This window comes from Pseudorca crassidens, chromosome 16 (genome assembly GCF_039906515.1).
Source record: "Pseudorca crassidens isolate mPseCra1 chromosome 16, mPseCra1.hap1, whole genome shotgun sequence".
Lineage (NCBI taxonomy): Eukaryota > Metazoa > Chordata > Mammalia > Artiodactyla > Delphinidae > Pseudorca > Pseudorca crassidens.
In genome coordinates, this window is record NC_090311.1 from 61,663,533 (window position 1) to 61,681,226 (window position 17,694).

The 17,694-nt window shown below is 53.5% G+C and overlaps 1 protein-coding gene and 1 long non-coding RNA gene across 4 annotated transcripts in view; one reads left to right on the forward strand and one right to left on the reverse strand.

Annotated features, from left to right (window-relative positions):
- ADAMTS14 (ADAM metallopeptidase with thrombospondin type 1 motif 14) overlaps positions 1–12,004 on the reverse strand; it is a 92,406-nt gene extending 80,402 nt beyond the window's left edge. For 2 of the 3 annotated variants that reach the window (XM_067710667.1, XM_067710666.1), the window contains exons 1-2: positions 11,640–12,003; positions 9,500–9,942 (exon numbers count right to left, since the gene is read on the reverse strand). In XM_067710667.1, coding sequence (XP_067566768.1) covers positions 9,500–9,942; positions 11,640–11,721 — 525 coding nt within the window. In that variant the 5' untranslated portion in view covers positions 11,722–12,003. Of the gene's footprint in view, positions 1–9,499; positions 9,943–11,639 lie in introns of all 3 variants that reach the window. The other variant, XM_067710664.1, reaches the window with a different exon arrangement.
- Positions 12,005–12,177: 173 nt separating this feature from the next.
- On the forward strand, positions 12,178–16,287 carry LOC137209243 (uncharacterized). Its single transcript, XR_010935958.1, has 3 exons — positions 12,178–12,325; positions 13,899–13,964; positions 14,379–16,287. It is a non-coding gene; the product is annotated as an uncharacterized lncRNA (long non-coding RNA).
- Positions 16,288–17,694: the final 1,407 nt, after the last annotated feature.

Sequence of the window (17,694 nt, forward strand, 5' to 3'; positions counted from 1 at the left end):
GAATGGGCGTCCAGGGGTCTGGAAACAAACCCACTGTGGAACCTGCCTCAGTTTCTATGTTTATTCCAAGAGATCAACAATAATAACAGCAAATGCTACCATTCATTGTTCTGGACACTGTGGCAGCACTTGTAAGTGCCTGATTTCTAATCAACAAAACTACAAGGTAGGAACACCCACTTTACAGATACAGAAACTGAGGCTCAGAGAGGTCGAGCCACTTGCCTAGGGTCAGTATGGGAGAACGATTGCAAAGATGGCTGCAACAATGCCTCCTGTCTCTGCTCCCATGCCTCTTCGAAATGAGGTAGGGTCCATTCCTCCACTCTTGGAAAATCTAGTCTGGCCTTGTGGCTTGCTTTGACCAACAGAATGCACAGAAGCAACATTATGCAACTTCCAAGACTAGAAGATCTTCCTTACGAGATCTTGCAGCTTCCACTTTTACCCTCTTGGAATGCTACCCTGAGACTGCCGTGAAAGAAGCTGGTCTTACCTACTGGAGGGTGTGAGGCCACAGACAGGAGAACTGAGGCTGCCTAGCCAACAGCCAGCACCAATGCCGGATGTGTGAATGAGGTCAGCCTGGACCTTCCAGCCTCACCAACTGTCCAGGCAGCAACCGGCAGAGGAATCACCCAGCCAACCAACAGAATTGTGGAAAGAATATGCCGTTGTTTTAAGTTCAGCAGTTTTAGGCTGGTCTGTTTCACAGCTGTGGATAACTGATACAGTCACTCAGTTTCCCCACACTGCCTATCTCCCCAGGAAAACCTGTGCTCCCGCCTCCTGGGATTTGGCTGGGGTCAAGTCACCGCATGCTGACTGCTGCCCATGCCTGCAGCCCCCAGACCACAGCCCCACAAGCAGGAAGTGACCATGGGGGACATACTCTATGAAGTGTAAGAAGGGCTGTAGGCCACTTTCTACCTAAAGACCCACACAGTCACCCTGATGTGGCAGGTCAGAAGCTCCCTTTTTCTCTAAAAAGACAATTTCTTGTTTTCATTATAGAAACATAAATTCTACAAAGGACTGAGGGCTTCTCAGGGAACTGTGTTACCTGAATAGCAAACGTGATGAAGCAGGTTGCACCCTCGCAGAGGATGCGAGCTCTGGAGACAGAAACTCACCAGTAAAGGGCACACTGAGGGCAGGAAAGCAAACAGTCTCGCCTCACCCACTGGCTCAGGCCCACGGGGCATGGGTGCCTGGAGCACACACTGGGACACGCACTCGGGGGCAGCGTGCACAGCTGACCTGCTGGGCTTGCCGGGCGTGCAGGAGGCCAAGTGGCACTGCGAGTGCCATGTGTCATCCATCGCTGGCCTAGGAGCAGACAGACAGCCACAGAGAGGAGGACAGGCCCGCTGTCCCTCCCCATCTGACAGAGGTGAGAAGATGCCAACGTGAGCTTTATGCCGCCTCTGAAAGGGAGCCCGCCACGTTCCCTCTCCCGGTCCGTCAGCTCACTCAACATCCACTGAGGGCCTGCCCTGTGGCAGGTGCCGGGGTCATAGAGACACACAGGTGACTAAGCTCAGACCCTGCCCTTGAGAGCCCAATGGGAATGTTCCAGGGGAAGAATGTAGGCGGGAGTGAGAAGCAAGTTGCAGCCGGAGAAAAAAATGAACAAGCCTGGAGGAGGCTGGGAGGAATGGGCTCTGCCTGCCCAGCTAAAGGCCCAGAGACCCCTCTGGGGTTGTAAAGCAGAAAACTGGGGTACTCTTGACTTCCTCTCCTCTTCTCTCCTGCTCCCATCCCCTCAGACCCGGCAGACTCAACCAATAAATCCACACCATTTAATAGCGACGGCTGAAGCATATCGGGTACTGTGCTAATAAAGCCCTTTGCACACATGACAGCTCTTATGAAGTGACTAATATTATCCCCACTTTGCAGATGAGGAAACTGAAGCACAGAGAGGCTTAGTAATTGCCCAAGGCCACACAGCATGAAAAAGCCAAGGCTGGGATTTCAACCCAGGCAGTCTGGTTGCAGGGGTCATGCTCTCATCCCCTGCACTGCTCACTGGCAAGCTGAGGCCTCCAGCTAAGAGCCCTGCTGCATTGGGCCCACACACTGTCTTAAAAAATAGAACACTTTGCTTAAAAATCCATATTTCTGATTTCTCTCTGAAAATTCTCAAATGTGATACCAGATCGGCACTCCCTTTAAACAGGAATTTGCCGCTCTCCCACCTCTCCCCTAGTACCTGGCCCTCTTCCCTTGCGCTAATCCCTGCTCCTAGAGGCAGCTGAAGTCCCGACCTCCTGTGTACCGCGAACCCAGCCCTGTGCTAGGCATGCAGAGAAATGCAAACATTTAAGACAGTTCCTGACTTCTGGAAACTGGGTGGCCAAGATGGGGGATGCCTCAAGCAGAGGGAAGGGAAGGCACCGTGGGAGGTGTGAACAGCATGAGCAAAGGCATGGGCTCCAAAGTGAGGTGCAAACACACCAGGCTGGCTGGGGAGGGGGAGGGTCTGCAGGGCAGGATCCACCATCGGGGCTGGAGAGGCAGGTGGAGCAAGGCGACGAGCTCTGCACCAATGCGGGGCCAGACATCCCCCGCCCCTCCCAGGGTTGTTGGCACAGATGTGTAGGGGCAGGCAGCCCGCAGGCCACGATGTGTGGGGACAGGCCTGCCGGGCAGTTGGGTGAGGGCACCTCTGAAACTCCAGGCCTCACACTCCACATCCCAGGGCAGGCACAGACAGCAAGGCAGAGCTGGGTGCTTGCCAAGGAGCTGCCAGGAAAGCCCACTCACTCCCTAGACGTCATGGAGCAACCTCGGGGCAAGGACAGATATTGGCACAAAGACACCGAGGAGCCCCAGGCAAATCTGCTACAGTAGGACTGCGCCAGCATGCAGCTGGAAAGATTAGCATCTTCCCCAAATACTAAAGCGACTCCTGCTTACAAACCCATGGCTCCCTATGGCCACAGGGGCAAATCTAAGTCCACAGTGAGGCAGAGTTTCTCCAAACTACATTTTCATCGCCCCCCTTTCCAGTGGAGAGCAGCTGAGATGACTCACCATTTCCTGAATCCTGCAAAGACGTAGGATTTCCTTCCCTGCGAATGCCTAAAATTCCTAGCTCTTGGCTTTAAAAGCTCCTATTGATGCTTTTATACCCAGGCCAAATGTCCCCTCCGCTGGGAAGCCTTCCCTGAGCACCTCTCCTTCTCAGTACTCACCTCTAGGCCACCTACCAAGTGCATTACACTTCCCTGCATTCCTACACAACACTGACGTTTAGTGTGATCAGTCTTGTTTCATGCTGTCTACTGTGCATATCGGCCTTCTTTAAACCATGGGTTCTGGAGCACAGGGAGAGAGGGGTGAGTTTCAACCCTGCATCCCCAGGAGCTAGTCAAGGGCCTGGCTGGGGGAAGGTGCCTACAGATTGTTAACAGAATGCTCCACTTGGCACCTCTCAGTACCCTCCTGCCCTGGAAGGCATGTGGGGTTATTACAGACCAGTCGTAATACACTCCCGCGCACTGAGCAAGCACCATTCTGCAGAGAAAGCTGCCACAGCAGAGGGGAGGCAGGGCCTGGCCAACCCGGGAACCAGAGGTGGCCTCGGGCTCACATCAGAGAGCACTGATAATCTACGTACTGTTGCAGTACGAGGGACTCCAACAATACTTTTAGTACTTCTCACCATTAATGATAGCTGTAATTACTGTAGTAATTACTATAAAAAAGTAATAAATATTACTATTAATAATCCCCATTTTTAAGGCCCCACCATATACCAGGCCCTTCACTTTTTTACATTTTCTTATTTAATCCTCTGAACAGCCCTATAGACGATTGTTCTCCTCTCCTCCTTACAGATGAGGAATCCCAAGCACAGAGAGATTTAGAAACTTATTCAAGGTCACACAGCTAGTCTGCACTAGAGTAGAGAGACTCCACAATTTCTGCCACCCTAGACTGTTTCCTAATTATGACTAAAAACGCCTGTCACGGGGCTTTCTATGGGCCAGGCCCTACGGGTAACAGCTTTACTGAAACATAATTCATGTACCGTACAATTCACCCATTTAAAGTGCAGAATGTCTGTATATGTATATGTATAACTGATTCACTTTGCTGTACACCTGAAACACAACATTGTAAATCAACTCTACTCCAATAAAAAAATTTCTTTTTAAATTAAAAAAAAAAGAAAGTGCAGAATGTAATGGCTTTTCGTCTCTGCATAAAGCTGTACAACCACCACTGCAATCATCTTTAGGACGTTTCCTCACCCCACAGAGGAACCCCGGGCCATTTCAACTGTCAGTCCCAACACACACGCCCTCCACCTGGCATCTTAATACCATTTTAAAGACAAAAGGACTGAGGCTCAGAGAACTGCTGGGACTTGCACACCATTGGGCAGAGGATAGGAAGCAGAGCTGGGAAACAGCCTCCCCTGCCCTCTCCCCATACCGCCTGCCAGGGGTCTACTCTGCAACCCGTTAAAAATGCACGTTCTGCAGAGGGTGGAAAACAGAACCAGATGGTGACAAATCTTACACGTGCGGCTGCTTCCACGCCAGGCCCCTGACTCACAGAGGCACTGAGGGCAAAGAGGGGGGGACGTGACGCCTCCCAGCCCCCGTGACCCCAGTGCAGGGGCAGCGAGGCCCAGGAGCCCCGGAGACAGAGGTAGAAGCGGGGCAAGTGGCCTTCAGGAGGCTGGCAGCCTGGGCTCCTGATGGTATGCAGGGGTCCCACTCTGCTGATCTCATTCCTGCACCCCACAACCCCTCCAGGACCCACAAAGTAGTGGCCCCCCCACCCAGGCCTCTATGTGCCTCTCAGGACTTCAGAACCACAACTGCTAGCAGAGAGTCTGTTCTGCACCTGGCCCCAGCCAGGGGACCTGAGATGACCCAGGCCCTCCCTGCCCACAGGACCTGAGGTTTCGGGTCACAGGAGCATTGGGGGGACTGCCACGTTGATTGGCCAGGATCCCCAAGCGAGGCTCTGAAGAGTAGACCAGCAGGCTGCCACTGCTGCCTGGGCGCATTCCCAATCTGGGACCCCAGTGTCTGGCAGCTGCCCCCAACCCCAGAGGAAACACTCTGCAGGTACGACTGGGCCTCCCCACATCGCCTATTTCCTTCCCCCAAACACCCACAAGCCTGCTCTGGGTCAGCAGTTCTCTCTGCTGGCCAAGGGCCTGGCACTTTCTTTCACGTTTATAATGTCTGAACCATTTTGAGCCAATGCCACCTCCTCCAGGAGCCCTCCCTGATCCCCTAACCAAAACAAACGGGTCCTCCTGCTGCTGACTCACACAGGATTGTAATCTGTCTGCTTTTATGTCTGGTTTCCCATTATCCTCCAGACTCATCTGGGGCAGGGGTCCTGGCTTCCTCATTCCTGGTCCCCCGCCTCCGACCCCCTCCCCGACTATGACACACCAGGCCTTCCAGCAGAGCAGGTGGGAAGTGAGATAAAGTGCCCATTCCTCAGTGTCAGGCATGAATTAACCGCCGTGCACAGAACCCGCCCAGTGTCTGTTCCGGTGCCCGTGGTGACTGACTCTGTGGGACGGCAGGAGACGTGGAAGAGATAATGGTCACTGCTCCCACTGCAGGTTCCAGCTGGAAAGGAGGATCGAGTCATCAGTTTAGACACAGCACTTCTCACCAGAGCAGCTAAAGTCCAAACGGCTGCAAGTCTGTCCACACAGAGGAGGGTTTGTTCCGACCGTCTTCCAACTGGAAGGTCTGCTAAGCCATGAGGGCCAAGCTCAGGGTTGGTGTCTTTCCTCTCTGCACCTGCAGCCCCGCCCAGGCCTGGCAGGAGCAGACCCAGGACCCGCCAGGAAGGGGCAGTCGACTACACGTTTACAGTGGCCTGGCTTCAAACTCCTCCAGCAAGGCCTGCCCTGTGTCACAAGGTACCAATGCCAGAGCTAGAAGGTGCTCTGAGCTCATCCATTACAGGCTCCATGATACACCCAGGAGGCAAGGGAGGCCCAGAGAAGGAGGGCAGCTTGCCCAGGGTCACACAGTCATGGCTCCCAACTCCCAGCCCAGACTCTTCTCAGATAACAGGCTGCTGCTTCCCTGCCCTGGGCCCCCTCTCCTATCCTGCCCTTCCTTCAAGGTCAGACCAAGGCCCACCTGCCCAGTGTCTTCTAGGATCACCTCCCCGGCCCCGTCCAGCATGGTGCTCCCTCACTGGCAAGTTCTTTTCTCTGCCCAGAACGCCCTACCCACCCTCTGGCCCCAACAAACTTCTATTCATCCTTCAAGACCCAGTTCAAATACTATCTTCTCTAAGACAAAGATAATAATCACTCCCATTTACCAAATAGCCCTCCCTGCTGTGCTACAGAAAACCAAAAAGTTACTGTTGAAACTATTTGTGGGGTACCCCCTGCTTAGCACCCAAGTTCCTTGAGGACAGAGACCTGAAGACCTGACTCTCTGCAAAGCAGGGTTACAACAATATCTGTGTACGCACCTCATACAACTGAAAGGCTTTATAAACTATAAAGTCCTGTGCCAATAGAAGCTATATGTATTGATATTATCTTCACACCTCCTCCCCATGACTCAGTTTCCCCACTTACACGATGGCTGAAGTTAATGAATGCACATGACAGTATGTGTGCTGTGCCTGGGCTGTGGCCATGGCTCATGACTGTTGCTGATATTATTCGTGTCACTTTCACTTTCTCACATCTCCGTGTGGACCCTGCCCATGGCCAGTGCTCAGTACGTATTTTTTTGGACAGAATGACTTCAGCATTTGAGACATGGAAGAAGATGGGGTTAAAACCCAGAGTCCACGTAAAGATGCAGGGTGAAATCTTATCATCAGAAGGGCTGCACTGTGGCCTTTGAATCCAAAGGTGGCTCAGCTGGGTGACAGTGAACAGCCCTTGCTCTCACGGGACACAGGGCCATTTTCTGGAGTGGGCTGGAGGTGAGGAAATCGCTGCCCTGGACAGGGAGCCTCTGTGCTGGGCTGTGGTCCCTGTCAGGGACCAGGTCAGGGAGACCCCTGAGAACTGGCCTTAGGGACTGGACTCTGGAGCCCAGGGCACAAGCAGGGGCCCAGCCCAGGAGGTCCAGTTCTGCCTCTCACCAAATGCAGGGACCAGGCAAGCCACTCCCGGAGCCTCAGTCCCACCGCAGAACAGGCTTCCAGGAGCTCATCCATGGAGCCTCCGAGACCTGACCCAGCTTCTGCAAATGTCACATAGAATCGAGTTCTGTCTGCCAGGGAGGCGTGAGTGCAGCCCCTCCTTGGACAAATGAGAAGAGTAAAGCCCAGAGAGGGGAAGTGACTTGCCCGGGTCACAGAGCCAATGAGAACGTTTCCTCAGAAGCCCCCAAAAGTCAGCAACGTCAGCTGAGCATCCAGTGACCACCTGTCGATGTCTGCTGAGCTGGTTCAATGATAAGAAGGTTTCCAGGGTGCAAAGGGTGTGGGCAGTTACATATTAATGGCGATGATCATCCACTCACGCCTCTGTTTAGGTCCCCGTGGACACTGACGGAGGTTGTCAAGGAATGTCACTGAACAGCTTACGGCCCATTCGGCTGATGACTTCAGGTCACCACGTCATTCAGCCCAAGCCACTGACGCGCACTGGTGCCTTCTATCTCTCCATCTGCACAGACACGGCATCTCTACGCGATTCCTCACGTCACTTTGGATTTTCAACCAAAACTTGTGGCCACAGCATAGCGCTAGCCACAGGCTGAGGAGAGTCCCAGGACCGCTGAGCCAGGGCGGGATGGCAGCCAAGGCTCACCCTGGCAGCAGGACAAGATCTCAGCCTTCTCCAGCTATCCTTACAATCTGCGTTCCTCAACGTCCGCTCCACAGAACCCTCGCATTCCAGGTGATTCTGGTGCACACTCAACTCTGAAAACCAACCACTGCCTAGACCATGCCTCTCAATGGGGGCTCTAGTGCCTCCGATGGGGCAAAAATTGGTTATCTGGGAGGCAGAAAATTTACTCTTTTCATATATAAAGCACAGATATTCAGTATAGCTGTGGTATTAAGGTTTCATTGGGGAGCAATTGGGGAAAAAAATGTCTAAAAGGCTCCTCAGGGGATGATAATGAAAAAAAGATTGAGAAACCCTGGTCTAGAGAAAGGCGGCCATGACATTCAGCAGGAAGATACCTCGTAAGGATGGGAAGATGGTAAGAAGTGTTCCCAGCCCTGCCAGTAAGGGAAGACTCCCCCCCTTACCATCCCCGCATCTGACGCATCCCTCTCTTAAAGCTCAAAGGCAGACTGGCAAGCAGGTCCTTTCCTGGACATATCGGCTCGTGCCTGGCAAAGCAGAGACCATGAAAACAGTGCCCATCAAGGCCCTGGAGCTGCCACGCAGGCTCACAAGGGCCTGATACACAGCAGACGGGGCAGCAAGGGGAATGGGATCCAGCCTGAGTTGAGCACAAGAAGGAGAGAAGCCACCTGTGGCTTTCTGGTTTGCAACATGGAACCAACTAGCAGGGGGTTCCCTGTGCCTGGGAGGAGGGAGCAGGTCCTGAGAAAGGGAACTCACATCAGAGAGCCACGGAAGAGCAGGCTGGCTTCGGGACCAGAGACAGTGGGGCACGAGGAAGGACACAGCAGTAAAAATAATAACGGCGGGCTTCCCTGGTGGCGCAGTGGTTGAGAGTCCGCCTGCCGATGCAGGGAACGTGGGTTCGTGCCCCGGTCTGAGAAGATCCCACATGCCATGGAGCGGCTGGGCCCGTGAGCCATGGCCACTGAGCCTGCGCGTCCGGAGCCTGTGCTCCGCAGCGGGAGAGGCCACAACAGTGAGAGGCCTGCATACCGCAAAAAAAAAATAAATTAATAATAATAACAGCAGCTGATACCGACAGCCCTGACCATGTGCCAAGCAGGTGTCAACCACTGGCCGTGCTGCCTGGTGAGGTAGGTCATATTTTCATCACCGCACATCAGCTCCAAGAGGGCAGGGTACTGTGTCTGTCTCAGGCACTGCCGTATTCCCAGCTCCCGACTGGCACGTGGAGCGCGCACGGTAAATACGTTCAGAATGAATAAATCCCACTTCATGGCTAAGGGAAAGGACCACAGGAGGGCAAGTAACTTATCCAAAGTGACAGGGCCAGTGAGCGGCACAGCCAGGACCCAACCCCAGCAGAGCCGGCCCGCCTCACGCCTGCGTGTGTCTGCTCTCAGACCCCTGACAGGTGAGCTGTGGTCCCGTGTGTCCGTAGATGGTGAGGGGATGAACAGGATAAGGTACCATCCTATCTCGGCCACTTTACAGCTGGCACAGTATGAACCTGGTGGCCAAAGGGGCACGCGGGGCTCTCTCTGGAACACGGCGCAGCCCCTGACTTGGCCCAGACTGCAGGCTGTGCCCACAGGAATCCCGAACGCACGGGAGCCAAGGAGAAAACCATGTCGGTCTGGCTCGGTGAGGGGGACGGAGAGGAAAGGGGGAGGGTGGGGGGTGCTGCTTGATGAAAGCCTTGTCCCTTACCAATCCGTCGCAGTTGCTGATGGCGACAGCTGCCCCTGGCATGCCCGTGACACCCCCGGTGTAGACACACTCCCTCTGCAAGGGCTGACGGAACAGCTCCCGAAAATCCTCCTGCCACTCCACCGAGGCTCCGGGCACCACCAGCCGCCGGTTGGGCCGCAGGTGTAAGTGCAGTTCCTCCCCAGAAACAGTGACGTTGAAGTAGAGGGAGGAGCGCCCCCCGCTGCCAGGCTGCAAGGTCACTCCTTTGGGGCGCAGTGGGCTTCGAGCCACCCGCAGGTGACCGGAGTGTGACCGTGGTGCGGGTGGTCTGTCCACCTCTGTACTCCCTGAGGAGGCTGCTGGTGGCCCAGATACCACGTGGGAGAGGAAGCGTCCCTGAGAATCTGTGCTGCAGGGCACCGTCACACCATAGTCACTGAGCTTTCTTGAGAAGCTCAACTCTGTTGGAAATAAAGAAAGAGTTACTTCAGTGCCGTCTGGGCAGAGCTAAGCGGGAGAAGCTGGAAATCCCATGGGGGCAGGAAGGGCTCTGCAACCTTGACCGTCACCTTGGAGGAACCCCTTAGCCCAATTTCATCTATTTCTCATCCAGTGCTTCCAGAGCCCTTGGATCTCTGCACTTGGATGATCGGTGTTCAAGTTCGTAAACTGCTAGACACACGTTGCTCCCCACAGCCCCCAGGCCCTTGTTACAGCTGGCGGAGGGAAACAAATGATGCCAGAGTCCTGTCACTCTAGCAACAAACCTTCCAACCTTGGGCACTACAGAGGAAATTCCCCGAAAGCCCCCAGGGCAAAGAGGGATGGCTGGATGTGCCCAAACTCCCCAGTGCCCTGAAGTCACCAGCCCACCCCGGGGTAGGTAGGGCCCTCGTCGCCAAGCTCCCGGAACACAGCTGGCAAAACAAACACACCTAGAAACTCAGGGCCTCCTGGGCACGTGTCAAGGAGAAAAGAGGAGCTGGAGAGGGAAGGGAGGGAATGCAGGTTCCACATTTTTCCAGGTTTAGAAAGAAAACTTTTTTAAGCAGCAGTGGCTGCCGAGATTTTCACATGGCCCAGCCCCAAGCTGGGTAAATATAGATCTTCAAAAATAAAAGTAGACACAGGGGTGACCTGCCCACTCGGACTGAATTAAGCGTGAGGTCATGGCCCCATGCTCCAGGCCGCATGCCAGCAGCCCGTCCTCACACAGCTCTCGCTAAGCCGAGCCAGGCAGGGCAGGAATGACAGCTCCCTGGCTTCTAGGCCTAGTGATTCATGGATAGGACTTAGGGAGGAATTTTCATTTCCACACAGCTCTATCTCGTGTCCCCAGCCCCCTTCACGGCACTGATAAAACCTAGAAAATGATGTGCCCTGAAAATCCCTCCTGCCCAAGGCAGTTATTGGAGGGCGGGGAGGGAGACGACGAACTTTCCTCTGGTTTTACCCTTTGCAGCAGAGCACCCCCAAGACTTCAGCTAGGGGGATCCTGTTTGGTACGTGAACAGAGCTCAGAGACAAGCAGGCACCCTGCCTGGAACTGACCAGAGCCCCCACCCCATGCTCAGAGCCACCAGGAGGGCACCTCACACTGCAAAGTGAGGGTGGAGTGTGTCTGATCTGCGTGTGAGAGGCTGTCTGCACAGCACAGAGTGTGAGAATGCTGGGGGAGAGGGATGTATGTGTGTTTCTGTGCAGCAGTGTGAGTGCCCGGTGTTCACTGGGGTGTGGGGCAACCACCTGCCAGCCTGATTCTGTGTGTGTGACAGACACTTGCACATACGTACACACATATGTGCACACATGCATACAAGCTGGAGACAGAGAAGACACTGAGAGAAAGACACACAGGAGCGAGAGACAGAGAGTGAGAGAGAAACACAGAGACCAAGAGACAGATACACAACCCCTAAGAAAAGGCTCCTATCCTCAAGTGCTCTCCTGGAGTCTCTCCCTAGTCTTGTGCCAGAAAGGAAGAGAAATCCCCGGACAGCGTCGGTGGCACTGGGGTAAGAAAAGAGAGCTCAGACCCAGCGTGTGCACAGCCTCCCACCCGCTCGAAAGCTGCCGGGCTCCTCGGGCACCCTCGGGCCACCCTGACCCGCGTGCACCCCGGACCCCGCGCGCCCCTGCGCGCCCTACCCGCACGCACCTGGGGTCCTGCTGCCCGCGTTGGCGCAGAGCGCACAGTGCAAGAGCAGCAGGCAGGACAGCCGCGCGCGGAGAGGAGCCATGTGGCCGCGCGGGCACGCGGGCCGGGAGGGCGCCGAGCCCCGAGCTCCGGGCTGCGAGCGAGACTGGGGCGCGCTCGGGGCTCCGGCCGGCCTCCGCCTCCTCCGCTGCCTCCCGCCTCGCAGCCTCCAGCCGCCCGATCCCGGCCCCCCGCGCGGCGCCGCCGTCTGGACCGCTGGCTCCGGGAGCCCGAGGTTGCCGGCGGGAGAGCGGAGTGGCCGACGCGCCAGCGCCCCCACAGCCAACTGCTGGCGGGTCAATCCGCCAGCGCCTTGACGCTCCGGGACGCTGCGGGAGCCGGGCAAGTGGACCGCGGGGCGGGCCGGGGGTGGGCACACTGGCGGGGCGGGGCCGGGCGCGGGTCGGAGCTGGGGGCTCAGAGCGCCCGTGGGCGGGGCGCAGGACTCGGATCGGAAGTGCCACGCGGAGCCCGAGCTGGGGCTTCGGGGTCCCTGGGCGAGTGTCCCCTCAGGCTCATGGGCTCCCCGGGATTGATGGCCCTTACTTTCCTAGGCTCCTCCGCCCCACCACCCTTTACTTGACTGCAGGGCCCAGTTTCCAGAGCTCCTGGGCCGATGGGATGTCTCGCCTTTGGATGGCGAGATGGTGAGCACCCCCCCCAAGAGAGTGTCTCCTTTCTCTCCTAATGGTCTTGATGTCCCCAGTAATCTTCCGCCCCTTGAATCTACCCATTTTGCAGACTACAGCTCCCTGGGCCCCCAAGTGCAGTGACTGATCTGTGTCTTAGTCAAGAGCAGGGCTGAGCAAGGTGAGCCGAGAGCCCTGGCGTTACAGTCAGCCAGACCTGATTGAAATCCTAGCTCTGAGCCTCGGTTTCCTCGTCTGCGAAATGGGTGTTAATTATAGCACATAGTAAGGTTCAATAAACAACCATTCTCTGCTTCCACACCTGGCACCAATGTATCCACCACACAGCCTAAGGTGGGAAAAACTGAGTCTAAGAGATAAGAGTGGCTGCTGGTTTTGCAATGCTGCTGAGACCCGTTCAGTAGTCAGGCAAACAGGCCAACTCCTCCTTTCCTTTCCTGCTTTACTCTGTGAATGTGTTCCTAACAATTTTCGAATGCACTGTAAATCCAGAGGTGGGAATTGGAGAAAGGAGTTTTGTTATTTTTGGTTTGTTTTGTTTTTAAGAACTGCAGAGTAAAGAACCTTTCTGTAAAGTGTATAAAGACCCCTAATCTTTCTTTTGAGTTCAGACATTTTGTTGTAGGGCTTTCTTAAAGGGTGGCCAAATTGTGGATGCAAATTCTCTGACCAGACTTCTCTTGGGAATCCCTGGGTCCCCTGAAAGAGAACTTGGGTTCCTGCCCTCTTCTCTCCATGTGAGGTTTCCCAGTCCACACCCTCCCTGGGCTCTGAATATGGTCCCACTTTGTGGGCAGAGAGCTGGAATCTTCATCCTCACGGCTCCAGGACCTGACTCAGGCCTCCTGGAAAGCAGCACTTGTGGAATGAATGAAATGACATCAGGGTTTTGGAGGGCCAGTACATTTATGAAGGAGGTTCAGAGAGCTGAAGTGACATGTCCCAGGACACACAGCTCATTTGCAGCAGAGCTGGCATCAGGACCCAGAATCTAGTGCTGAGTAGGAGAGAGAGACAAGGGTAGGGGTCAGAAGGCTGTTGTAGGCTAGACTGCCAGTACAGACCAAGTGACCAAGGGCAAGTCATTTCCCCCTTTGGGCTGCAGTACCTCATCTGTCAAAGGGGAAATGGTGAGGATCACAGGAGTCACAGACTTAAACTTTAAAGTCCTGTGGAAATGCAGAGTGTGTTCTATTCCAAGCAACATCAGAGCATCCAGTTATTTGAAATGGCACCAGCAAACAGATCTACATTAAGTTTGGGAAGAACAGAGTTCTCTTTCTCCTCTTTCTGGTTCTTTAAGATCCGTGAAGTCAAGGGCCAGACTGTGGTTTTGTGTGTGAGGGCTGATGAAGCAAGAGTGTGAGGTGTCCACGTGTCAGTGGGAACTTGCAGGAGAGGCAGTGAACCGTCTCCATTCTGGCCCTCCGCAAACCCGTCAGATGAGCTCAGGATTAAATGGCCTGCCTCCCTTCTCAGGGGCTCAGTTTTCCCAGCTGCAGAGTGGGGGCCCTGTGGCGACAGAAGGGAAAAGTCGTGGCATGTGATTGCTAATTTTCTCCCTCTGCAGGGCCATCCCAGGGGAACTTGCAGTGCTCTCCCTGGACTCCACCCCATACTTCCTGCCTTAGACTTGGTAAGTCAAGAGGGAGAGACTACAGCTGGGACCCCAGCAGCCTGACTCATGAACTGTGGGCTGAGGCCTTCCCTGGAGCCAGTCTCGGCAAGCAGAGAGCAAAACCTTTCCCTGGCTCTCTACCCCAACCCCCTTCCCTGGGGCTACAATGGTTGCTTTTGTTGGCAAATATTGTATGTCCAAGCTCTTTTCTACTGAGGAAGCCTTTGTTAGGAAGAGGGGACATGGGAGCAGAGCTCAGAGCCTGGGCCAGAAGGTGGAGGAAATGGCTGCGTGGCCGGCCCTGTTTCTGGAGATGATCGGAGCCAAAGCAAAGAAATCTCCTGGCATCTGCTGGAACCCTCCAAGGACGGCAGGTTCTGGGTTCCCAGTCTCTCACCTGAGATTCTGCTTGGATGTTTCTCTTGCTCACAGCCCTCCGACACTTGTCCAACACTCCTCCCGTCCAAAGCCCTGGCAGGAGATGGGGAGATGCAAACAGCTTGCACTGCACACAGTCGGCAACCACCTGGAAGACATGACAGGTGCAAGAGAAAGCCTGACAACCAGGAGAGACAGGGACGGAGAAGTGCGCACCGGATGCGGATGCGGGAGGAGGGTCACCCGTGAGCGCCCCCTGACGAGGAAGACAGCCCCAACCACTGGCACATTCTCCTTTGAGCACAGACAAAACCCTAGAGACTGGGGCTGGAGGTGCCCTGAGACAGTCTCCAAGCCAGTGCCCCAACCCCATTTTACAGGTTCTGTCTAGAGAGGGACGGGGCTCGCCTCTGGTCACACAGCTAGTTTACAGTGAGACTAAACCCAGGTACCTGCTCTCTCACCTGCAGGAGCACAGCCTCTCTCCCAGGTACCAGCTCTTTCCCTCCCCTGCTCCACCTTCCAAGAGGAGGAAGAGGGGGTTTGAGGTTGAGACAGCAAAATCTCCCCACCTCAGGGGGCGCCACAGACGCCCCTAAGGAAGCAAGAGCCTCAGCCTGAGACAGGTCTGCGCAGCAAGAAGCCCGGAAGTCCCTGGCAGGATGTGGATGGGGGACACGGCACACTAGTGGCATAGGCTTGTCACAGTTTGGGGGCCCAGCAGGTGGCTGTCATTTGTTGAGTGCCAGCTGCTGTGCTTTACATGTTACCCTGAAACACACACAGAGCAGCCCTTTCTTGTGTCTCCTGGTGGGACCAGTGGCCCTCTGAGCTCTGACGTACTCAGGTGAGGAGAAAGGGAATTCCCCCCTAGCTCAGTGACAGCCACACCATCCACCCAGTTAGGAAGCCAGACAGCCAGGCCACCCTAGTCACCAGCTCACCTCCAAGCCCTATGTGCTCAACTCCAAAGGACCCCCAAATACAGCTACTTCCATCTCAAATGCGTCCCCTGCCCCACCAGGTCACCAGCGTCCCTTCAATGGCCACTGCCATAAGTTTGTCCTAACAGACCCTCTCCCCAGCTCTGGCCCCTGACACCTCTTCTCCAACTGCATCCGAGGACATATTTGAATCACACCTTAGATCATGTATCTGCCTTTGCTATAAAACCTCCAAAGGCTCTGTTACTCTTGGGACAAAGACCAGACTCCCTAACACAGCCTATGAGGCTCTGCACAGGGTGGTCCTGCTGTCCTTCCTGCCTCCGTGTCCCCCCACTCACAGCCCTCCAGGCTAGCTCCTTGTATGCACCATGCTCATCTTGCCTCAGGGCCTTTGCACAGGCTGTCCACTCTGCCCTGAATGCTCTATCCTGCCTCTTTGCCCAGTCAATCCCTGCTCACCCTTTGGACAGCCTTCTAGTCGTCACTAACTGAAGCCTGTCTGGCCCGCCCAACCAGGGACACCATCTCTGTCCATCTCCTTCACAGTACTTCTCACTGTTGAGTTTCACCTGATTTTGTGTGATTCACAGATTAACATCTGCTTCCCCCCCGGACCACAAGTTCCACAGGGAGCAGGGACCTTGTCTGGATTTTTTTCCAAATTGTATCCCCAGTGCCTGTCCTGTGTTTGGCACCTAGTGGGCCCTCAATAAATATTAGTTAAATTAATAATCAAATGAATGGAAGCTGGAGAAGGAAAAGTTCATGGAAAATTTGGGGAGTTAACCATTTATAAAAACTGCCTAGCATAGCTAGATCTATAGAGATACTAATTAGGTTACTGGCTGCCACGGCTTGGGGAGGAAAGGAATAGGGAGTGAGTGCTAATGGCTGTGGGGCTTCGATCTAAATTCAGATAGTAGTGATGACTGCATATATTTAGTATATATGTGACTATACTAAAGACACTGTGACTATACTAAAAACACTGAATTGTACACTTTGGAAGAATGAATTTTATGGTATGTGAATTACATCTCAATAAAGCTGTTAAAAAAAAGAAAAAAATGGGTACAACCATTATGGAGAACAGTATGGAGCTTCCTTAAAAAACTAAAAATAGAATTACCATATGACCCAGCAATCCTACTACTGGGCATATACCCTGAGAAAACCATAATTCAAAAAGACACATGCACCCCAATGTTCACTGCAGCACTATTTACAATAGCCAGGAACTGGAAGCAACCTAAGAGTCCATTGACAGATGAATGGATAAAGAAGATGTGGTACATATATACAATGGAATATTACTCAGCCATAAATCAGAACGAAATAATGTCATCTGCAGCAAAATGGATGGACCTAGACATCGTCATACTGAGTGAAGTAAGTCAGACAGAGAAAGACAAATATCATATGATATTGCTTATGTGGAATCTAAAAAAATGATACAAATGAACTTATTTACAAAACAGAAATAGAGTCACAGATGTAGAAAACAAACTTATGGTTACCAAGGGGGAAAGGGTGGAGAGGAGGGATAAACTGGGAGACTGGGATTGACATATACACACTACTATATATAGATAGATAAGGATAGATAACTAATAAGGACCTACTGTATAGCACAGGGAACTCTTCTGAATACTCTGTAATGACCAGAAAAGAGTGGATATATGTATATGCATAACTATTCACTTTGCTGGACAGCAGAAACTAACAAAACATTGTAAATCAACTACACTCCAATAAAAATTTAAAAAAAGAAAGAAGGAAGGAAGGGAGGGAGGGAGTGAGGAAGAAAGAAAGGAAGAAAGAAAATTTGGAGAGTTAAGCATTTATCAGAATAATCGTTCCAGGGGAAAACCTGAGATATATACTTGCAAGTTCTGATTCCACCATCAACAAGAAGGTCACCAGGCTCCACAGTCAGGCAGAGATGGGGGAGAAGAGTCACCTTTGTGTCCCCCCCAACCCTTGAAGAGATACTGAAAATAACAAAGCAATCATCCTAGCAGCCACCTATGACCAGGCACTTTGCATATCTGCATCAGTTCCCACAACAGCCCTAGGCATGAGTATCCTCATCCTCCTTCCAGGCTCTGCAAGGTTGGGCGATTGCCCCAGGCAGTACTTGCAGCTACTTAATATCAGGCATATTCACTCCCAAGTTGGATTCCAGCCCACAAGCTTCTGAGTACACGTGGTGCCTGCATGAGATTCCCCCACCCTCATCCCCTTAGAGGTCACCTAGTTCATTTTGTCTTCCTTTTTATTTTCAAAAAACCTTTTTGTTGTGAAAACTATAACATACAGACAAGTGCCATGTGCTCATTTTATAAAGGGCTAAACTGAGGCCCAGAGAGCAGAGGTGACCTTTTCAAGGCCACACAGTGAGATCACTCAGGAGCAAAATAATA